Here is a 25207-nt window from a genome sequence, read left to right on the forward strand (position 1 = left end):
TAAGACATTGGATGATTTTCCCCCCTTAAAAGAGCGACTTTTTACAGATATTTATGTGTTATTTCCGGATGTCTATTTTGCTCTAATACTAAATTATCAATACCAAATAAAATTTGAAATATTAAAAAATGTGGGATATGTAGAATGATAGTACTATGACAGTACTTGAAAATGTAATGTGAATGTGAATGTGACAGTTTTTCATCTGTAACATTGAACAAAAATGAGAATACATAATATTTTTTCTTTATTATTGCCAGAGAGTGATAAAAAGGCCCATAGCCATAGGCCTAGGTAAATTTTATCTTTGAGTTTTGGTACACATAGCATATACTGTTTGGCTGAAAACTGCAATAAAATATTTACGCGCTTTAACTTTAAACAATATTTTTTTATAAATGGTGGATAGATGAGGACTCTCCCATTTCATTTATATTGATGTTCCGAATATTTCTCATTCCTTCCGAACTATGCGAATTTATGTATAAGTAATTACTACAGATAACGTGTTCGACAAAGTACTTGATACTATTATTTTACTATAATTTATTATTTACCTTCAGGCCAAAATGGAAATCGAGTAACAGCTGCATCTGATGACGTAACTATGTCATGATGTCTGTTGGGTGAAAAGCCACCAGCAGATGGGGCGTAACCTGGCCCTGGACTCGGGGAACCATCTAAAAAGTAATAAATATAGATTTCATAAAAACAATTATATTTTCATAAACTAGACCAACTTAAGTTAAGGTATCTAATGATAAATAATAAATGATATTTATTTCTGTAAATAGATTATAAAATAACACTTTTACACGTCAATATTTCAAATAGCTAGATGAGGCCGGCATTTCCTATCCGACTACTCTGAGAAGAAATGCCGAAACAAACTCAGAGGTCATAGTCGTAGTCTCTTTTAAAGTCCAGACAAAATCAATTAGAGATGTCGGAGAACCGGGCAAGTTTATTCTGTAGTGGTCTTTTGAGGAAAGAACCACAGCAGTTTGAGCGGACCTGTTCAGATGGCAGCACGCATGTGTCAGTTTACAATCAGTTCAGCTGACGGCTGTTGCTGCATGATCCGACGAACAATACCAACTAAAGGCACATTTGGTTAGGCCACACAAATGCTCACACTGTCAGAACATAATTAACTAAAAGTGAAATGACTAGGCAAACTCTCGCACGGTTCTCAAACTAACAATTTTAAAAATAATATGTTATAAAAAAAAATATCGAATGATATTAATGTATATCATGTCAAATTGTATAAAAATGTAACTTGTGTTACATGTCAACATGACCTGTGTGGACATTATAGCGGCTCACTCCCAAGCCTGACTATCATCTAAGTAGTCTTTAATTTTATAAAAAGCTTTACTATACAGTTTTTCTTTAATAACATTTTTAAATTTATTCAGGCTCAAACTTTGAATATCGCTGGGAATTTTATTGTAAAGGCGTATGCATTGACATCTGAACGAACCACTTATTTTCTTAAGTCTAGTAGTGGGAACAATATATTTGTTTTTACTTCTAGTGTTTATATTATGTATATCACAATACTTTTTGAATAAATTAATGTTTTTGTGAGCATACACTACATTTTCATAAATGTATTGAGAAGGAACAGTCAATATATTAATTTCTTTAAATAGTTCCCTAACTCTCCTCGGACTAAGATTATAAATTGATCGAATGGCTCTTTTCTGCAGCACAAAGACAGACTGAATGTCAGCAGCATTTCCCCAAAGGAGGATACCATATGACATGATACTATGAAAATAACTAAAGTACACTAATCGCGCTGTATTTACATCGGTCAAATTTCTAATTTTTTTAACGGCATATGCTGCAGAGCTGAGCCTTTTCGACAACTTATCAACGTGTGAAGCCCACTGTAGCTTAGCGTCCAGATTTATAAATAAATAATTAAGTATACTATTTATATTTAAAATTCTTAGTTTAGACTGGCAGTTTTAACCCTGATCTGCTTCGTATAGAATCAAGTTTAAAAGCCATTGTTGCTGGTCTACGTAAATTATCAAATAAAACTATCAACATTTAACAGATACCGTAAAACGGGGTGAATAGGGATCGAGAGATGAATAGGGACAGAAGAGAGGTGAATAGGTACAGGGAAATTCTTCATACTATCTATTCACCCCTCTTCTGACCCTATTCACCTCTCGATTCCTATTCACCCCGTTTTACTGTAGTTTACGGCTGTCTTAACGTTCTTACGATTACCACAAAAATTTACGAGTGCATTCACGGAAATGACGAAATCCTTTTTAGATACCATTTCTTATTCTAATTACAGAATAAGAACTTTTAGATATTTTAGGCGTACGCCTAAAATATTTAAAAGTTAAATTTAAAAAGAAATAAAAACAGAGTAAACATCGAAGTTGTACATATTTTAGTCATAGTTATAATGATTTAGTTGATATCCAGTATGGAGATCACTCATATGATTTAAATAAAACCACAAGTATTACGGTCCACAGAAGTATAATACAGCTAAATATTTTAACGAAAACCGATAATGAATTATATAAGTAGGTTCTAATGATTAATTATTTAAAACTCTGTGGCGACACATTGACAAGTAACAAGTGACAGATGACAGAAGTCGCACATAGACTATCGACGAGCAAATCAACGGATGACGTCACAAATATCCTGCATCGCACATATGAAGTTTACATGCGAATTAACACGGATAGAAAATCCCAACGAACAACAGTTGGGCAGAAAGCCCGCCAGGCATGATCACCTCGCCTGGTCGGAGGATCCTCCTTTTCTTAGGGAACTTTACACTCTGTTCCCTAAAGTGGTGACCCCCGACGTGATTGAAAGCAACCTTCACGGAGCAGATCAGCACCGTCATCCTTATCGCCATCTCCCTCACCCATCACTTCTCCGCTGAGCGGTAATCAAGTCGCAGCCAACCAGCATCCTCGGCCTCATTAGGGACCACCACACGTTACATCGAAGATATGCAGCCTGGTTCTTCCCTACGGCCTCATCAGCGTCTAGGCACAGCACTTCTGCACGCGGTCTGAGGACGTCTTCCTCCCGTCAACGCAGACGCCAGCCACTACGCACCTACCCTCGCAGCATCTATTCCCCGACTCACTGTGGGACACTGCGAGCCTCACTACTCCGACTCACTGGAGTATCACCCTGCACCGCTCACCCGACTCACTGGGCATTCAGCGGCACAGTTCCGACTCACTGGAACTAGGGATATTCTACACTGGCTCTGGCACCGCTCATCTCAAGCATCGACAGCCGTCTCGACAGGATCGACCTCCGGTCTTGGGGGGGAGTGATGTGGCGACACATTGACAAGTAACAAGTGACAGATGACAGAAGTCGCACATAGACTATCGACGAGCAAATCAACGGATGACGTCACAAATATCCTGCATCGCACATATGAAGTTTACATGCGAATTAACACGGATAGAAAATCCCAACGAACAACAGTTGGGCAGAAAGCCCGCCAGGCTGATCACCTCGCCTGGTCGGAGGATCCTTCTTTTCTTAGGGAACTTTACTCGCTGTTCCCTAAAACTCATTAACCAGATGTATATCTATATACCTCAATATAAAAAAGTGGTGTTAGTTACACTATTTATAACTCAAGAACGCATAAACCGATTTGGCTGAAAAGTGGAGGAGAGCTAGTTTAGAAACTGGAAACTGATATAGGATTATTATGCCTTATTTTTATCCTGTTTGATTGACTTTAAAAAATCTAAATTCAATCAAACAAGATAAAAATAAGGCATAAAGGCTGGATAAAACGTGGTATAACAAAAAAGAATCAGACTTGGAATAACAAAACACAAATGACAGCTATGTAATTGACGTATGGATGACAACTTGTTTTTTATAAGAAATCAATATTAAAACTATGAATAAATATGTAGACGACCTGAACTATATAATTCAAGATAAGATGAAGAGAGAGAAGAATATAATTGAAGATTGTGTCACAAATGGAGATGAAACCACCAACTATCGAATTTAATTTTTAAACTCCTTGGATGTGCCTGGCACCTCATAATTTACGCCTAAAGGATGGCTCCGCGTAATCATGCTTCGAAACAGAAACTAACCAAAACTGTGCAATGGTACGCGTTTGATGGTTAGAATATTGATGAACGCGATAATTTACGCGACGATATTGAAACTAAAATTCAAAGGTGAGAAAGTTCTTATTCCGAGGATCCCGATGGTCCCAACCGATTTGCCATTTGAATTTAAAAGACTTCTATTTCCGATACGTCTTGCATTTGCCATGACCATCAACAAATCACAAGGCCAATCCTTAAAAGTTTGTGGTTTAAATCTAGAACATTCATGTTTTTCCCATGGTCAATTATACGTGGCATGTTCACGGGTCGGAAGACCATCTGCGTTGTTTGTTTTTGCGCCTGATAATAAAACAAAAAATGTCGTGTATCACAAGGTACTTAAGTGAAGAGCAACCTATGTACTAAAATGCATAAACAATAATAAGCATAAACAATATAATAACATATACAATTTGAAAATCGGCTTTTTTATTGCCTTTAAGGCGGAACAGAGTTTGCCGGGTCAGCTAGTATATACAATAATTAATTAATTCCTTTACAAAGTCAGTATATAACAAAACATAATATTAGACCGGTCGTAATCGGATCCGAGATGGATGCCGACCGTGCCAGTCGGGCTGCGCTCGACTACCCGAGACTGTTCCAAGGGAAGCAGCCCGAGCAAGTCGAACTGGCGACCTGAGCGCGCGCGGGGCTTTATATAGCCAATCGCAGGGAGGCGCACAGTGTTTCATCCTATACTTGATAGCTAGATAAAATTCACTTACAAATTTCCTAGAACTAACTATCTAAATATGGTTGTAAGAATTGTTTTGCACATATGTGAATCATCATTTGAAAGAGATTAATTACTATTTACTAATTACAATTTTAAGAATGTAAGTACTCAAAGGTAATTTGACACAACTTTGTTAACTAATGAGGTCCCACTGTGCAATAAGTAGCTGTGATATTAGTCATTGAACCATATTATGTGTTGTTACCCCTTTTATACAATTTCATTTATATTTACGTGTCTTAATTACACAACTTATCCGTACCCCTAGTTAAGTAACTAATGGAACTAAAACTAAACTATGGCGATAGGTAGGTACCTATCGCCTTTTATTTAAGTGTTTTGCACTAATTACGCAATAAAACGTCTGAAAGTCATAATAATTTTGTCTAGCTAGCATGTACAGGACGAAACACTGTGAGGCGGTGGCTGAGCGATGCGTTCACGGGTCGCAGTGTTGTCACGTTACAGTAGAAGAGCTGTAGTTTTGAAGGTTGTCTAGGAATTTTACAGACATGTGGCGCGGCTGTTGCAATGCGGCTACAGTGTTCAAATTAGCTCAAAGAGAAATGCACTTTTTATTTTGTTAATGCACACTTACCTACTGGACCTATTTCCCTAATTTTTCGTAGATATATTTTCAGTCAAGATGATAACAAATATGTACACACATACATACATATCGTCACGCTTTTAATCCCAGAAGGGGTAGGCAGAGGTGCACATTATGGCACATAATGCTAATGTACACCCACATTTCACAATTAATGTTGTAAGTCCCATGTAATAGGTGGTGAGCCTATTGCCATATACCGGGCACATTTCCAGACTCCGTGCTACCACTGAGAAATTTTCGAAAAACCGAAAAAAGCCCAGTAATACTTCGCCCGACCCGGGAATCGAACCCGAGACCCGCCCGGCAGTCGCACTTGCAACCACTCGGCCAACGAGGCAGTCTCTCTCTATACAGATAACAAATATGTGGTTTAAATTAATTCATCAGAAGTCTCCCCATACGATATAACAAAATGGCATAATAGTCCAGTCATTTGGTAGTTTTACCTGGAAAGTTTTCCGGGAGTTTTGAAAATTGGTGAATTTATAGATTTGGGTATGCTCTTTTCGAATTTCAACTTTGCCACCTCGTACAACCGCCGCTCGCGCCGCCATATTGAAAAAATGGCGCCTAAAAACGGTTTTTTATTAATATCTCCGTTCCGACGCATTTTACGAAAAAATATTTATCTACAAAATTAAACTAGAAAAAAATTCCTACAATTTATGTATTGATAACTTTTTCATAAAATCAATAGTTTTTGGCGTACGAGCGCCGCAAAGTATTATTTATCTGCACCACCACGTGTACAAAAAATGTGTGTTGTGTAGCAACGACTGTCGCAACCGAGGGCTGGGCTCGCTGTCATTGCAGAGGTAAGTCCCCTGTTTGAGGAGTGGCTAGAGAGGCGCCATGGCGTCCTCACCTACCGCCTGACGCAGGTGCTTACCAGACACAGGAATTTCGGTAGGATCCTGTTTTTGATTGGGCGGGAGGAAACGCCCGGGTGTCATCACTGCGAAGACCGCCCGGAGGACACGGTGGAACATATAACATAACACATATAACATCAGAAACAGGAACCTACCGAAACTAACCTGTTTGTACAACACACATTGTTTGTAAACGGTTTTTTATTAATATCTCTGTTCCGACGCATTTTACGAAAAAATATTTATCTACAAAATTAAACTAGAAAAAATTTCCTACAATTTATGTATTGATAACTTTTTCATAAAATGAATAGTTTTTGGCGTACGAGCGCCGCAAAGTATTATTCATCTGCACCACCACGTGTAAAAACAATGTGTTTTTTTTAAATGTATCAATTCTTAAAAACTAATTATTATATCTCGTTCAAAACAATTTTCTTTGAAAGTTTCCATTAAAATCTACAGCATTTATTTTTTTTAGTTTTCTTACTCACTTATTTTAAAAGTTAGAGGGCAGGACACATTCGATAGACCTAATTTTTCCACTTTGGAAGTGTCTATCTTTCAAACAATTGATTTTGACGAAAAATCGTTTTAGGAACCATGACGTATTTTTAATGGCCTATCTATAGACAATCATCACGGATAGGTTAGACGAAAAAAATTTTTTTTGAAGAGGTGCAGTGACCGCGCCCTCTCCGCCCTCTATCTCGGAAACGGTGCACCGTATAAAAAAAAAGTTTAGACAAAAGTTGTAGAGAATTTTGTATTCTACAATATTGGTATTAAATGCAAATACCAAAAACCCATAGGAAATGAGATATTTCCAAAAAAGCGCAAAAAACGTTTTTTGGGACCTTTGGACCTTAAAATTTAATAGTTGCTTACACCCTACCATATGTAGGTTTTGAGACAAGTTTCAGGCAGTCAATATACAAGTATAGGGTAAAACCGGGATAGATGCCCTACTTTTCGAAAATGTTTCATTATTTGAATACCAAACATATTTGCATAGATTGTCCCTGTAATATAGTTAGTTTAATCATTTATAGAGCTTTAGAACCTGTATTTATTTACCTAACCATTACTGGTTTTGCAAAAATTAAATTTTTGCGAAACACCTTTTTTGGGGATAGGTGCCTACCTATATGGATAGATGCCTCACTATGAAATCGCTTAAGAGGATAGATGCCTGTGATGCGGGATAGATGCCTTTTTAAATAATCAACAAGAATACGTAATCACAATGTAATATTTATTTATTATCTTTCATATAAAATGCTTAACCATTATTATATTTATGCATGTCTTTAACAAAAAATACAAAAAAAACTGTTTAAGCGATAACATATTAAAATTATCATCTCAAACGAAACATTCCCGTTTCAACGTAGCAATAATTATTTAACATTAAAAAAAAACAGTATTCATCTCTTACAAAATAAAATTGATCATTTCGTTTAATCTTATTATTTAATATTTTTTCATTGTTCGTCTTTTTTTGGTAGCTTCAGTCTTGTTTATCTTAGATTCTATTTGTTTCTTTTTCCTTTCAGCTATATCCCTTTTTTCTTTTATTTTTTCTCTAGAATTGAGAATATCTGCCGATTGTTTAGCTCTTCTTGCTAAAGTCAGAGGAATTTTTGGTATTGGTGATGCTTCGGCTAAAAATTTAGAAAGTGTTTCTTTTTCTTTGTAATCTAGAATCCTTATTAGTGAATCATCACCTATATCAACAATATCAATAAGAGTATCTTCTAAAATCTTAGGATCGATCAAAAGGCTTGGTGAGTTTCAGTTGAATGAAGTTGATGGCATATTGGGTGGTGTTACGTTCAGGTCTGCAACATACAAATATTCGTTTTTAAATGTAGTTGAACAATCAATTGAAGAAACCGGAAGTGTAGTTGTTTTTTCAACTTCAACTTGCAGTGTAGAGCAACACTTGCAGTATAGAGGGATAGAAGCCCCTAAAGTCAACTATCCCTTGTAAACTCGGGGCAACTATCCTTTTCACTAGGGATAGATGCCTCTCAATATTTTATAAATAAAATAAATGCAAACATCAGTGATTGACTCTTAAATGTGTTCACAAAGAACCAATGTATTAAAACAATTCAAATAAAATGTAATCATTTAACTGTTTATAAAGATATGGAATAGTGAATTCTTACGTTTGAAAATTTGAAGCCTTCGTCGCGTCCGCCGAGAATATACTGCGACACACAAGCGAGAAATGTCCGTCTAGCACAACAACTTGCACGTCACGGAGGTGGGGGGGCATGTAGCACGTATTTAAACAACGAATTTGCTGTTTCGTTCTCCCGTAGTTGAGTTTTTAGAAACGAGATCTATCCTAGCGCGGCATCTATCCCGGTTTTACCCTATACAAAATTACAACTGGGTATCTCAAATTCCGAGGTGAAATCCTAATTTGAATGGACTAATAATACTTTGCGGCGCTCGTACGCCAAATACTATTGATTTTATGAAAAAGTTATCAATACATAAATTGTAGGAAATTTTTTCTAGTTTAATTTTGTAGATAAATATTTTTTCGTAAAATGCGTCGGAACGGAGATATTAATAAAAAACCGTTTTTAGGCGCCATTTTTTCAATATGGCGGCGCGAGCGGCGGGTGTACGAGGTGGCAAAGTTGAAATTCGAAAAGAGCATACCCAATTCTATAAATTCACCAATTTTCAAAACTCCCGGAAAACATTCCAGGTAACCCCCTTTTTATCTACCAAATGACTGGACTATAAGTAAAATAATTTGATATTTTCTGTTAATTAGTATAAGGTATCAATAAAGTCTTTATTAAGTTATAAAAATTGACAAAATGACGTTTTCAACAAGTTTTACTGTTGTCCCATATTTGAGTTCACTCGAAATTAATACAAACACTGATTTCTATTAAAAAAAAAAAACATTAATGTTGTGGAGACGGCTTGCCACAGGAAGCATATTTCACATCCTCATGCTTTTCGACCTGCCAAGTGCCAACTACTGTCATTTTGGATGCGTGTAATTTCATTTCGTGGTCGTTTCCTCTTAACTGTTATACTTACTATTATAATTTTGGGTTTAAAAAGATGCCTAAAAAACCCAGAGTCGATTTAAATGGTTTATGACCAATAAAACAGACCTGAAGTTAGAGGTTATATAAATTATACAGCGTGTAACAAAATACCCATACTTATATACATCAAGAAGCACTGAAGAATACAGGTTGAATAGAATATCTATACAAAGTTTCAGCTTAAAATACGTTTAAAAAAATGTATACCAAATACTTGGTGTCGCATGGTTCTTGATTTTATAAATCATACAAACGTGTCATAACATTACAGGGATCACTCGCTAATTAGGAAACATTTCTCATGTAAATCTGATCGCCTAGTACCTGTATCTACCTAATTTTGATGTTCGGTTTCTGGAATTTTATGTATTGGAAAAATTCATAACTTCGTTCCATTAAAAAAAACATGAGTTTAAAAAACCCTTCCCGTATCGTTTGTTATGTTATCTAGAAACCGTGCACTTGATATGTATACCCCCTTTTTGTTACACCATGTATATAAGAGATTATATGAGAGATTATAACAAAGATGGAGAATTTTTTTAAACTGACATGGTCACTAACACTATAATTAGAACTTATGACGGGATATTTACCATGTTTATTGAATTTGGTGAGTTTCCGATATTTCGGCACTGTTGCAAGCGCCATGATCACGGATTAACTCAGTTAATCCGTGATCATGGTAAATATCCCGTCATAAGTTCTAATTATAAAGATGGAGAATATAGATCTAAATTCTTACAAGATTTTCCAAGATTAATACGAATTGATTTGCTGCAGGCACTTACAATTTAAATGCAGCACGATCTCACTGTTGCAAAGCACATAGGATACTTTCATGCAGGAGAGCCATAAAATTTGCTTTGACATAAGTGATTTATATTGAAGTGTAAATAAATAAATAAAAAAAGATATGAATTATAAGGCGTAATAAATAGGTAAATAAGAATAGGTAATTGGCAGTTCTCCTGGAAACGGCACGTATTGTGAGGAGGTTTCTGTCTCTAGAGCCCTAACCATCGGTAGCTTGAACCATTGTCGCTACAAGTCGGCTCCTATTTTAATATTTTTAAATGTTATTTTATATTGTTTTTCATTGGCAATAATTAATAATTAGATTTTAGAGCATTTTAAATAAATATAGGTAAATACCTAATAGTTATTTTTATAATTACTTAAATATTAAAAGATGATGTAATAATCACGTATTAGAAATAAATAAAGAAAAAATAAAGGTAAATAAGTAACTGCGCCGAATCGGATAATTCTTATTTGTCGTACTATATTAACTATCAATAAGAGCAATTATTTTTAAGTGACCACCGTCACTCAATAATCATAGACAAGAGAAGATTAGGAACATTCATAATTTACCGTTCTCATCGATTCGGGGTTTTGCTTCTAAATATGTTTGGCATTAAATTATATTTATTTTGCATATATATCATCAACATCTTCTAGTTTTACTACCTAGACCTAGTATAGTTTATAAGGCGACCTTATAAACTATACTAGGTCTAGGTTTATTATATACTAACGAATAACTAAAATAATACCTATGGCACTGACTCCAATGGCATTATAGGAATTCATGGACATCGATTGCATGGGTTGCAATGGACTCTGGAGCTGAAACCAAAAAAATATAGTGTTAATATCATAATACTTATAAAATAAAAGCAAAACGTCACGCTTTTTTTTCCCTGAAGGGGTAGGCAGAGGTGCACGTTATGGCACGTAGTGCCGCTGTACAATGTAAAACCACTTTTCACAATTTATGTTGTAAGTCGCATGTAATAGGTGCTGAGCATATTGCCAGATACCGGGCACATTTATAGACTCCGTGTTACTACTGTGAACCGAAAAATAGAATAAAAATGCCAAGCAATACTTCGGCCGACCCGGGAATTGAACCCTTGCTGGCAGTCGTATTTGCAACCACTCGGCCTACGAGGCAGTTTGATCACCTTTACCTATACATATTAAATATTGCCAATAATTTCAGAAACGGAAAATCACATAATACCTATTTTTAAAAGCATATTGGACTAAGAGTCCAGAGGAGACAGATTTTCTTGATTTTTATATTATTAATAGTTTAGTTTTTATTAATATTGATGGGTAAGATTGCTGTCTGTTAGATAGTTGGGTCAAGAGCCTGATAGGTAAGCTCGTTACAATAATCGTTATTAAGGTATATATTATATAATTCCTTGGTTACGGACCTTATGGTGTAAAAAATAATGTTTATTTCGTTTTAACACTTTAAACGTCACGGGGCGTCACCGATGACTGACGTTAGCGGAGGATTTGCCTTCAACAGTTTTCTATTAGCATTCAAATACTTAAACGGTTTTATTTAGCTCCATTTGTTTGTTTGAATTAGAATATACCCTTATTCTGATATCGGAACGATCACACACACTTAATCTTAATGACCATAAAATTTTATAATAATTTTATTTCATCAAAACCGTTTAACATAAAAAAATATATTTATGTGTATAGTACTTGAGACAGACATATCAATATTTTGGTCCTTTATTGGTCCACGTAAATATATAAATATGTATACCCTATTTATACATCTAATGCATTGCTAAATATCTAATCTAGCAACCAAAGCTATTTGATCACCATGAACATCTACCTTCACGGATTCCTTTTATTAATAATTTTAAATTAATATTAAACTACTAACCAGTAATTCTAACATTATTTTGTAGAGAATTTTACAATTATAATATTTACTTTGAAACTTGTTGAACCTAACGCCTTATTTAATGTACATTCGTGTTCTTAGTTATTCCACCGTTAAAGGCGTTTATTGAACAGTCATAGCGCCAATTTGCGAACATACGGTTTTACTGCTTTTTGATACGCTACTCAAATTTTAATCTCGATTTAATTACTGAAATGAAATTAGCCTCTTAACACGCCATCGGAGTTCAGAATAGCATTACAAGATTTGTTTATATTTGTATAAAATTTGTTTCTTATAAGTATTTCAGTAAAGCCTCAACTAAATCTCCAGCAACAGTTATAAAGGGGGCTAAAGACAGACTTACAGACCAATCACTGTACCAAACGTGCAGTCTCAGGTACTTGATAACTCCACTAGAAAACTGATCGACAGATAGAAGATTTTCACAAAAATAAGAAAATGTTACATAATTATTAGAAAAAACAAAGTTGGATTTGAATACCTGTCCTTGAATTTGATGTGTCGCAAAGGGATTGACGGTGACGGGCGACGACTGGTGGGGTAACGCGCTGTGTGGCGAACACCCGGGTGGACTGCGTCCCATACTTCCGCACGCGCCCGCGTACCCTAGCCCGCTTGGTGACTGCGTCAACCATGTACTGAAAATATTTAAACACCACTTAAACATGTGTTAACTAGGAACAGCGAGTGTTTCGAGCAACAACTCACTTTAAACATAGTTTGCGACCGCAAGGCCTATTTTTAATTCAAATCATAGGTCATAATAATTATTATTAGTATTTTTATGTCAAATTACATTTCCTAAGAAATAATACACTAAATAACTAAATTATACAGTAAAATTTGATGATACAACAATGTAAGTAACTGTCAAAGATGTATATACTACAAAAAGCCAGGAAAAATGTGGGTTCCAACCTGGCAAGTACATGTGACTTCATGGTATGTTTAGTTACCCTTGACATACAGTTTAGCAAGAAAACCTGTACTTATGATTTAAATAACCTGACATCTCATCATAATGCAATGCATACTTCACATTGTTTAATCCATGGTCTATTTCTATGACAATGTTATTAAAACATATTATTCATGGTACATATATAATAGGTAATTACCTATTATAGTTAAATTCATAATTTGAACAGATTAAGATTCATTTAGAATATGCATTTTGGCACACTTAAAAAGATCGTATTCTCTAATATCTGGATCTGGCTAGGTAGAAAGTGCTTATACTATAGACTCTAGAAAGGTAGTACTCTAGTTAAGTAGTAGTACCTTACGTTCGGTAAAATTGAGATCTCCTCCATTGAAAATGTATTATAAATAATGCTACTTACTCCCAAAATTTAGTTATTCATTAGTTAAGTTGTAATTAATAAACAAATATGTATAGTTGAGTCAAATATTTATTAAATAAAAACTAAAACTCTTAGTTTGATTAATGGTCATCATTCCTAATTTGTGTTGATGTGTTTTAAACAGCATCTGATAACAAAGTTTTGAACTCTGTCTCAGTTATATTACCTACTTCTTAATATATTTCTTTTTTAATTATGACCTACCCGTCCCGGTGACTCTTGGGTTAATTATGCTATACCTGTTGATAATCTACTAGCTTTATATAAGTAAAAAATGGTAAATAGGTAAATTTTTACTATATTTTCAAAACAAACTGATGAATTTCTATCACAATAAAACCCTCTGAAAACTATTTGTCCACGTCAATGGAAACTATCGAGTAAAACATTTTTAAGATAAACTTTTCATATACATATAAATAATACGACGGCATCTAGAGATGTGCGATATTTATATATTTTCTATTTCCATTAGAAGTTTAGAAAGGCACATAATAAGGTCCTATATTTCTTATCATTGCTTTAGTCAATAAATTACGTGACATCCAACATTCAATGTGATAATAACATTCATTGATAACTATCTAATTTAAAAACCTAAGAATATACTTACAATAAATCTGTATAGAGGTCAATTTTGTACATGAAATATATTTCCAAAACTCAGCGGGTGATTAGTGATCGATACTGACGGCAAAATGCAATCAGATTTTTTTTGTCTGTCTGTCTGTTTGTCTGTCTGTCTGTATGTATGTTCGTTATAGAAACAAAAACCACTGGACAGATTTCAACGAAACTTGGTACAATTGTTCTTCATCCTCCTGGGCAGGTTAAGGTATACTTTTCATCACGCTACGATCAATAGGGGTAGAGCAGTGAAGGGAAATATTGGGAAAACAGAAGAACTTACTCCATTTTTTAAGCTTCCGTTGTGTGTGCCTTAATGGTTAAAGCTACACAGAAATCATGTAGGACGGAAATGTTCTCCTTAAAATTGTTTAAAAAAAATTCCACGACAGCAAATGTCTATCTCTTATGGTTGACTCACAATAACACGTATAACTCCCGATAGCTTAGCAGTTCAGCTTAGCTTTCTGATTATATTTGTCTACTCTTACGTTTATAACACTCTCATTGATTCATTCATTCATTCATGCATTCATTCATATTATAAGAAATCTGTAGAAGGGTCAATTCTGTACATTGAAAATATTGAAAGAATAAATAGCAGAGGGTGTTACTGGATCGATACCAAACCCAAATATTGGGTGTCCCAAAATTAACGCAAGATTTGAATTTGCCGCCATTTGTGCAGTGAAGTGTTGGCAACTCTGAAAAAAAAGCAATTTGACAGCAAACAGTATAGGGTTATTGAAAATGGAGCGTTACACGATATAACAACGTGTCTTCATTATTAAAGAATATTTCAAAGACATTTCCAGGTCGTGTACTCTCTCGTTTCGGTGATCAAAATTGGCCTCCTAGATCGTGTGATTTAACACCATTAGACTTCTTTTTATGGGGTTATTTGAAATCACAAGTCTATGTCAACAAGCCCACAACCACACGTGCATTAAAGGAGGAGATTCAACGCTGCATCAACGAAATTCAGCCACATTTATGCAGAATGGTCATGGAAATTTCAACAAAAGAGTGCGCATGTGCACGCAAAGCCATGAGGCCATTTGTCCGATGTGTTATTCCATACATAACCCTATCCTATGTACTTTACGAGTCAATAAAAATATAACTATCAAAAGACTAAAAACGGCGTTTTCTATTTAATTATCTTGCTGGGACACCCTAAATGATTTTTTTTTGTCTAATGTTCATGAACGGTTTCGATGAAAACTAACGGTTCGATTTCGATGAAAATTGGTATAATTATACCTTATTATCCTGGGCATAAAATAAGATACTTTTTATCCTGGTAAAATACGTAGAAAAAAATAAAACTTTATTTTTCAGTTTTATTCTACAGAACGCGAGCTCAACAACAGTAGCTCAATAGAGGGATTTCCTTAATTATTATGGGCCTCGCCGTATTTGAGTCCAATAGATATTTATAAGATGTCATTGTCAGAGTTACTCAAAATGGAGAAATAAAACTTCTACGCGAAGACCGATATCCGCGCGGACGGAGTCGCGGGCGGAAGCTAGTCAGAAATAAAATTCTTAAGCAAACATATCAGTAAATTTATTAGCATGTGTTTTGTAAACACTAGTATGAGGACCGTAAACATTGTTCATAATTAATAATATGATAGGTAAAATGTCATAAGCGTTCAACTTGCTAATTTGTCCTCGCTTGAAATATGATCAATGAAGACGTTTTCATTACATAATTATGAATGGCCACGAATTCGACTTCTTTATCCTGCTCACATACCAAGCCACGCTAACGCTACCTGATGTTGACATAACGTAAATGTATTATTTTTCATTCTCCGTTATCAGCACTACCTTACCACGAACTCCTTTCTCTTGAATATCATCCCTCTCCTCCATCCTCTTATTTATATATTGTTTGGTTAATTATTTTAAATAAAATAGCCTAAACTAGGTATATGTAATTTTAGGGTATCGGTTTGTTAGGTCCAATATTTTTTTGCAAACTTCTATTTATAGGATTGGTGACTTTTATAAAACAAAATTAATATGGGAACTCACGTGTCATATCTCGGGTAAGAAGGCGGATGGTATGGTGAACCGGATCCAAAGTAATTCCTAGCCCCAAGAGGAAGAGGCTGCATGTGGGGTGGTACGTGTTGACCAACGTGTGCCACGGGGTAGCCGTCTCCAAACAGTGTCTTGGAGTAAGGGGTGGCTCGAAACGGCCTCTTCATCCGTCGTCGGCGTCTGAAGTTGCCATTTTCGAACATCTCTCCGCATTGAGGATCTACAACAATACTACACTCACCACCCAAGAGTCTATAAACATCGGACCAGGATCACAACGCCAGCAATTCGCTTTCTGATGTAAATATGAAATATGAGATGACGGTGAATGGTCGCGGAGCAGCCGGCAAATAATCGCATTGCATTTATGCCAACAAAATATTAAATACATAATACTTTCTAAATCAACTTATACGACAAATAGTATTTACTTAAACAAAAACTCACCAAGAGTCCAATAATTTCCCTTACGTTCACCACCACCTTCTCTCGGAACTTTGATAAAACATTCATTTAAACTTAAATTATGCCGAATCGAATTTTGCCACCCTTTCTTATTCTTTTCAAAAAATGGGAATTCCTTGGTGATGTAAGCGTAAATTTCACTCAGCGTTGCACGTTTCGTTTGACTGTTTTGGATTGCCATCGTGATGAGAGCTACGTAGGAATAGGGAGGTTTAGTAAGAGCTTGAGACGTCGGCGTGGTAGACTGCGGCTTCATTTCAGAATTTCCTGGGCTAGCTGGGGTTGTTGACTTAGATTTACTCTTTGTTTCAGTCGTGCTACATCACAAAACAAATTATAATCAGTATTACAGCAACTTTATTAAAAAAATATTTTTTTTAAACTTGCCCGTTCAAACCCACCTGTTATTAGAATTATTATCTTCTCTCGGTAAAGTTGGCAAAGACAGCGTTTGGTAAACTCGTGATAATTCTTCTTCTCCCTTGACACTTTGAGAACTTGCAGCATCCGAGTTGCTTTCTTGAAGACATATTCTACTGTCGTACGAAGCACCTACGTAGAAAATTATGATTCAATTTAAAGTATGAAATATATTGGGTACCAATATAGTGAAACTAAAAATAAATGATATGGTCTTTAACAACATTTAAAAATACCTGTTAAAATATTTCACCAATTAACCATTTAAGATACTTTTTGCAATTTTTTGGAATTTAGAGTAAGTGCGTATGAGTATAGTGTTGAATATCTAATTATACTATTTGTATATCATGAATCTTTAGCCATTATAACAGAGATATAATATGTTCCTAATAGCTATGTTGTATCATGAACTGAATGGTGTAAGTACAGAAAATGAAACTCACTCATCATACAAATATCTATTAGATATAAGTACCTATCATATATAACGACAGCAGGCACTATTTTATAAATTCTTTATACTTAGTTACAGTAACCCTGCTTAGCTACTACGTGTCGTATTAGTCCTAATAACTATGATGACTAATACCCATTCTGTTAGTTTTAGATGCAGAACAATTATTAATCGTGATTCCCAGAATTCTACCGTGGACTATTGTCTTAGCAGTTATGATCGAAATGAATGTCCTGTCGTAATTGTTCGTCAACTTTATGATGAACTCTAATATTATATTTTGTGGCCACAGGTTTTATTTGTGAATTACAACATATACTTATATTTAATTGCAGATTTTAAACCAAAGATCTACTAACTAGTGATATTGTTTATCCTGAACACTCGTGGAAACCAACCGCTATTGTGCTCACTCTATAATTGCTTACAAATGGAGTAGGTACTAGAATGCAACAAAAGTTCTGTTTAAAGTACATACAGTATACATTATTGTTATTATGTTGTAACATTTAACACTTGAGATTTAGCCAATCTTACGCGTACGTGCCTCCCGATACGGGTTTCTTGGAATTCGTCGCTTAACGTTGTAGGTAGCTAAACATGCACACTACATACATTTATATGTGCTTCTACCCATGGTTAAAGTAATACTGAGTTACTTATTCCATTACCTTGTTTAAGAAAACCATATTCCGTTTTTTTATGCAGAAGATGGTTTATATTTATGGATTCAATTACGGTGACTTAATGTTTTGATGCCTAAAATTATATTTGTACAATAAACGTACGTATTTTTTTAAAAACTCATTCTAAATTAAGTTTTTTTTCTTAATATGGTCATAAAAGAATGGAAAAAGGTATATTTCCACATTTTGCGTGTGTAGAAGAATGCGTCAGACAGACGCCGCACGCCGATGTAGTTGCATATCGGATTCGAGCCGAGCCGCGAACACCGCAAGGTATTGTGTCGCTTATAGAACAATGCGTCGTATTTATAAAACATTAAAAGCCGGCGTATCGTTCGTGAAATTAATAACAAATAACAATTGTGAAACGTTAGTTCGGGAGCAGTGCGAATTACCCATGCCGTTGAATAACTGGCTTCTGAATGTTCGACGAGTTATGAGAGACTCATCTCGCATACAAAGGAATAAAAAGAGTCGATTGACCCTTCAGCATATTATAGCAGCGCCTAGGTGGCACACAATGCAGAGACATGAAAACTATTACTTTCAGATATAAAACTACATTACATAGATCGTTTTCATGTTCCTATTTCCGTTTTGGTTTTATTGTACCAGTGCTTTTCAGTCGAGCGCTTGAGTTCTAACTTGTCCAACGAGAATTACTTTTCTGTAAGTGTATTGTAATACACTAAATATTCTGGAAATCGAAATAATACTGTTCACAAAACAACACGCAACCTTATCATTGTTTATTTTGATAACCTTGAGCACATTTTGTTTATTACATTTTTTACCTAAGTTGGAACGGAATAGTTTTCAGTCAATAAGAGTCTGACACTCTCCCACGCCAGGGAGTGAAGATAACTATTTGATAATAACTATAAATAAAAACGACTAAACAAACAACAAATATAAAATCTAATCACATCATACACAGCCTATAAGTGTCCACTGCTGACCAAAAACCTTTTCTCACACGGAGAGAATTATAATAACCACCATGCCCAAGCCGGATTGGCGATTACAAACTTATTATAAATCAGTTAAATATAATATATTTCCTAAATACAATTCATAAGAAAGAAAAATGTGGGCTGTGGTGAATGCCACAAGTGTGTCATATTTAATGGGAACTTTCTTAACGGAGACAGATTTAAAAAAAAGTTTTATTCATTTGTCACACACCACACAGGGGCGACATAAAGTTTATAGAGACAGCTAATAACTATCAGACAAGTCTTCATCAATATCCTTAGTTAAATAGTATAAAATAGTATTTCTTTTTTACCTATACCGTTTTAATTGTTATTTAGGAAATGTAGTCCCGAAAGTTTAGAGATAGAAAAATATTATAATCGAGCATTCGTGGAATAGAGAAAGTTAATATCTTGTAATTAAGATGTTAAAAAACGAGCATACTTTAAAATAGCAATACATCGTTGAAAATATCGGAAAAAGGTTGATCCAATAAGCGAAATCCAATATATAAATATTTCGAAATGCAAAATCGGTTATGGTGCCTGGGGCATTAATAACGTTAAAATCTGGGTTCCATGCTTCTTAAACATCCACTATGTTCATGCATCCGGTCGATGCCGTAAAAAATAGAATATTACACAATTGACAAAATTGCTCGTTCGTTAACGACCATATTACTACTAATTAATATAAGTTTCTTACAAGGCATTTTGTAACCTTTATCTACGATTTTTACGCAAAATATTCTTTATGAAAAATAAAAGTCTTTTGCAAACTTTTTCCAGAAATAACTCCAGACAGAGATATGTTTTTAAAATGTTATATTTTTTTATATTTATAAACCTACTAACCTACCAACAAAATAAATGCCCTGGACAGCCAGCAAATCATATAATAAAAAATAATAAAAACTGTCTGGTAGGCAAATCCATCCCAAACCATGTAAAAATTCGGCCGCTGATATAGGCTTGAATGAATACAAAACATGGTAACCGCATGAGTTGTGTGAACCACACCAACAAAGTACTACATTGCTCGACTGTGAACATATCGAGGGAATTTCGAATTGTGTTGTCACAATTATATAAAATCGATCGTACACGGTGATCGAAAAGACTATCAAATCCAGACAACCAAATAAATACTGCCCTAATCATCTAACAAACAATATCTGATCCTCTACTGATACTTTTAGACTTCTTTTGCAGCATGATGATATTGCCATTAAATTGTTCTATAAATAATATCATAAAGATCGATAAAATTTATTATAATTAATGATTTATTTTTCGACGCGCCGCACGCACGGGTTTGCTTCTGGTCGGCCGTCGAGCTAGCCTTGCTCGCCGTCCACAGACCCGCAATTACGGTAGCCGGAGATCGTCCTGCGATCCCCGACCCTCGGAGTCTCGGAGTCGTGAGGACGTTCGTGACCTCACGCGCCCCGCCTCCTCCTTAGCTAGCATAACTGCTTCGCAGAAGGAGGAAACGTCATCCCAGTCCCCCTCGCTCCGTACCATGGGCTGAACCAATGCCGGACGCGAGAGGTCGCCGTCACCGACCACATCCCTGAGGACACGGCGGTGTTCAGCCCATCGCCGTCACCGACCACATCCCTGAAGACACGGCGGTGTTCAGCCCATGGTATAGATTTTATCGATTAGATATTTTTACACGATCATCACAATATTTATAGGGAAATTCAATTTCTATGCGATTAAAATTCCAAACGTCATGTCAAAATCAGGAGATCACAAAACGACTATGGAGACGAACGATGGAGACGAATTCTACAAAGCACAAATCATATAAATCAGCCGCACTGTTTTTAACTTGTGTAGTAAAGTATTTATACATACCTACATGGATGATATCAGTAATTAAACACTCAAGATAAATAACAAGAGGTAACTAAACATTCAAATTAAAAAAAGTTATTTTACTGCCATATGCACAATGGATTACGTAAAAAGAAACGATGGCTTATCGACATCAGGTACCTACCACAGTGTGTTGTGAATTACACAATATCAAAAGGTACTTTTTTACTAACTAGCTTTCTTTCTAGGTTATTTTTAAAAATCAATTTGTTTTTATTACTAAAAAATGGGTGTAAGTTTTACAAGAAACAAGATTAACGCTTGAGATAAAAAGTTTAACAATAACATAGTCTAGTGTCTAAGTAAGTCTATTTAGCCAAAAAGTGCATTTGTACAAATTTTTTGGCATTAAAGAGAAATCTAATTAAACAATAACGAAACAAACAGGATTTGGTATCAATTGCAAACAGTCTTTAAAATGCAAGTAAATATTGAATAAAATCCAAAAGAACTAAAATCATGCATTCAGTTTTTGGTTCTTGGCATTAAACTAGAATTTCGAAATTTAAAGTTAGATCCAAAAATAATAAAATCCGCAAGAATTATTCTCAGAAACTCAGAAGGAATCTCATACGAAAGGTTTCGACAGATTACTGTACAGTTACCTATGCAATACCTCATATGAGGTATGTGAGTGTGTATGTATGTTAAATAAGACAATATTTATAATCTACAGCGCCAAATTTGGAAATCGTAAAAAATTGAGATATTTCGTATCTTTTATATTCTAGACCAAAACCTTTTTAGATTTCTCCTTTTGGCTTTGGCGCACTCACTCATTGAGCGATGTGGTATCCAAGAGACAAAGCCCTTGTAGCGTAGGCTTTATATTAAGTACTAACGCGCGCGGTCCCATGGGATAAAATAGCGTCCTATGTGTTATTCGAGACCATAACCTACCCCTGTTCCTAATCCCAATCCTTTAATGATTGAGGAACAAACATGCACACAAACGCACAAACATTCACATTTATCTTACTAGTTAGATCCCCAACGCTATGCTCCGCGCTACGCGTGTAATTTCGACCATCGGTACTAAGTTTCATCGTAATCGGACAGCCAGTTTTTATGTGATGGTTCAACATACAGACAGACAGACAAACATTTTTTAATCATATTTATAGTTCATTGTCTTTGTCTATCATCTACTAACACACGTTACTATTATTTTTTTGAAAATTAAAAATTTACAGAATTTCCATTTGCACAGTTTAATTTACAGTACAGTTTAGTTATAAATAATTTAAATTTTACAGGGAACTAATTTATTTCGGAAATATTTGTAATGAGTATCATTGGTTTGGCGTTTAATGTTGGACTCTGCAAATGCTAACACTTGCTCCTTCCTGGCTAATGAGTGCCTTGTGTCATAAAATAATTTTGTGTTAAAAATATCCCAGAACAATAGTGGCTTTTCTTTAGGCATTCACTTGTGATGTATAATTGTCAATCTAATCGAGTCAAGTGAATAAAAACCAGCTAGGAGTACTCATCGCTTTCCAAACAATATTTTTATTGTTAAGCCATCTCGCATATCTAATATTAAAATACTGACATAGGTAATATCTACACCCTTTAAATATATTTAAAAAAGTGAAGTATCTGTAGCCCTATAGTACCAATGACGCTCAAAAAAACATTACTAATTATAATGTTCAGTGTTTTCCGTAATTTGACACCATTAATGATGTTTTTTTCTGTTACCATTTTGTATTTTCTAATTCCAAATTAAGCCTATCTTAGAAGGTGAAAAGAGTCGTCAGGTACTCAAATTACTTACCTATGTAGGTATATTCTACAACGGAACTAAGAAAAACAATGACAGGGCGATGGCATCACCACTGCTCTAAAGAACGACAAAAGTAAGCGTCGAAAAAACGGTTCCCTTATTTTACGGTAGCAATTACATCGCTTGTTCTACCTTGAGGCACGTAACATAATCTTTCGCTCAATTAGCGACCTATCCGTATTTATGGGGTAAAAAACCTCGAGGCGATTATTATCAAACACCTGGTTGCGAGGGAAAAAGAAGTCGGGTTAATTTGAAAATAAAACGTAAACAGTCATTAATCTCTAGTAAGATGTTTGAAATTACTGAAAAGAAGTTTCAACGTTGTTTGTAAATAATACTAGTAACATTTGTAAACAAAATACATTACAGTAATTTGTACAGTTGAGTTATCTTTTTCGTGTTTTTCAAAGACTATTGGCATTCTTTCCTAAATACTGTGTCGCCGTTTTGTCAATCGAATATAAGAAATTTAGTTATGTAAATGAAATTAAAAACATTTAGAGAAATACTATTTCCATCAGCGTTTATATTTCCAAAGAAAAGCAAACAAAGACATATTAAAAAGGTGGTAATGGTAGCCTTTGCGACTTACGCTAAATAGTAGAACTCGAGCCTCCGGCGTTACTTAATGCGTCTACTGATAATGGCGTCGATACCCAACTCGTACAAAAGGTAATTGTTCTCTCAAACAATAAAGTTTAATAACGTAAGGTTCTAGGTAAGGTGTGCATACGCTTTGTGGGCGCAGTAACACCCCGATGACGGTCAATCGGTGTTATATCATAAAATAAGTAATAACTATGCATTAAACTGGCAGTAGGTTAGGTAACATCATGAATGCAGCAATCTTTTATTGCTTTTAGTACTAGGTTTTCAATGAAAAAATACCTGAAACGAAAGAAGAGACAAGGCAATTCATGGGAATTACTCGGTGTAACTAGCTCTATATCTCTATCATATTTTGTATCCAAAATGATAAATGGCATTGCAATAAAAATGTACCTTGATTCTGCAGTGCTATCGTGGAAATAATATTTGTTAATAATGCGATATTTTTAGTTGTGAATATTTAACGTACGAAGGTACTTATAGCAAGTTTACAAGCTGAATGCAGAAGACTTTCGAATCTTATTAACGGAAAATACTCATAATTTTCCTTGCGTTAGTAATTGTTAACGATTTGATGGCGTTATAATTTATAACGTATAGGATATAGACACAGTATACCTATTGAGGTACCGTAAAACATGGCAACTTTACCATATTTTAGTACAAAACACGAAATATATTTTTAACCATAAGACGCATAGAAACCAAAACTATATATTTAGAATTGTAGTCTATCTGGCTCACTTTACTGTAATCGTCATTATATACAAACACTTATTTTAGCCGTAGTAAAGAAAAAACAACATGGGTAAAGATACCAAATTTTTGGCAACTTTACCTACGCGCCGTATTCATCGTGTATTGCATATTAAAGAGTTGTTGAGGTACAGAGGGCTTCATCTAGGACCTCTTCGTATTATAATGCAAACAATATGAGGAAATCTATAAAGATAACGGCTACACAGACATTAGGGAAAGTTGCCACGGGTTTCATCGTAATTTACATACAAATAATTTGTTACGCTCGGGGTTGTCAAAAAAGGAGGAACTTTTTTATGACATGTATATTTAAAAAAAAAATTAATAAACCTTAAACCTAAAGTAAAAAAACGCACAAATTTCTAACATAAATATTATTCCCTTTTAAACTAAATTAAGTTCTAAAATTTTAAGTATTTATGTTTAAAATTGTAAAAAAGGCTACAAAATAATGTTTAATCCTTGACTTTTTAATTTTATGACTTCACTATCTCCATAGCTAATTATAACATCACTTCCGTATAATTTTTATAGTGTCTAGCTCCGAGTTTTCTGCGGTTTTGTTTCATGGGAGCCATTTTGGCTGTAAAACAAGAGGTATTATTAAATACATTATATTTTATCATCCAGGATATTCACTATTATGCTGTGAAATTTAGGTATTCGAAAATGGTTACATACACACAAACAAGAAAAAAACATTTATTGCCAACCCTAACTGTAGGTAAAGTTGCCACAAAGCAGGCCGTGGCAACTTTACCTAACCTGTGTCAACATTACCGAAGCGATTATTTATCAATAAATTAAAGAAAAAGCAATTGCTGACATTACAACAGTAATCCCAACTATATTATACATACAAGATCAAAATTTCACTCACCTGTGACAAATAGTTAAGGCTCTGTGAGCACAATTTAGGAACTACTAACTTTTAG

The 25207-nt window shown here is 34.8% G+C and overlaps 1 protein-coding gene and 1 long non-coding RNA gene across 4 annotated transcripts in view; both read right to left on the minus strand.

Annotated features, from left to right (window-relative positions):
- Nucleotides 1-25207, minus strand: part of LOC118261859 (forkhead box protein L2) — a 59836-nt gene that overhangs the window by 3641 nt on the left and 30988 nt on the right. For all 3 annotated transcript variants that reach the window (XM_035572864.2, XM_035572873.2, XM_035572881.2), the window contains exons 4-9: nt 17093-17243; nt 16674-17008; nt 16218-16446; nt 12665-12821; nt 11015-11087; nt 558-680 (exon numbers count right to left, since the gene is read on the minus strand). In XM_035572864.2, the coding sequence (XP_035428757.1) occupies nt 558-680; nt 11015-11087; nt 12665-12821; nt 16218-16446; nt 16674-17008; nt 17093-17243 (1068 nt within the window). The remainder of the gene's footprint in view (nt 1-557; nt 681-11014; nt 11088-12664; nt 12822-16217; nt 16447-16673; nt 17009-17092; nt 17244-25207) is intronic.
- LOC126912376 (uncharacterized) lies at nt 7611-8619 on the minus strand. Its single transcript, XR_007707069.1, has 2 exons — nt 8547-8619; nt 7611-8213 (listed from the first exon to the last, which is right to left on the minus strand). It is a non-coding gene; the product is annotated as an uncharacterized LOC126912376 (long non-coding RNA).

The sequence above is a fragment of the Spodoptera frugiperda genome, chromosome 25 (genome assembly GCF_023101765.2).
Source record: "Spodoptera frugiperda isolate SF20-4 chromosome 25, AGI-APGP_CSIRO_Sfru_2.0, whole genome shotgun sequence".
In the NCBI taxonomy this organism is placed as follows: Eukaryota; Metazoa; Arthropoda; class Insecta; order Lepidoptera; family Noctuidae; genus Spodoptera; species Spodoptera frugiperda.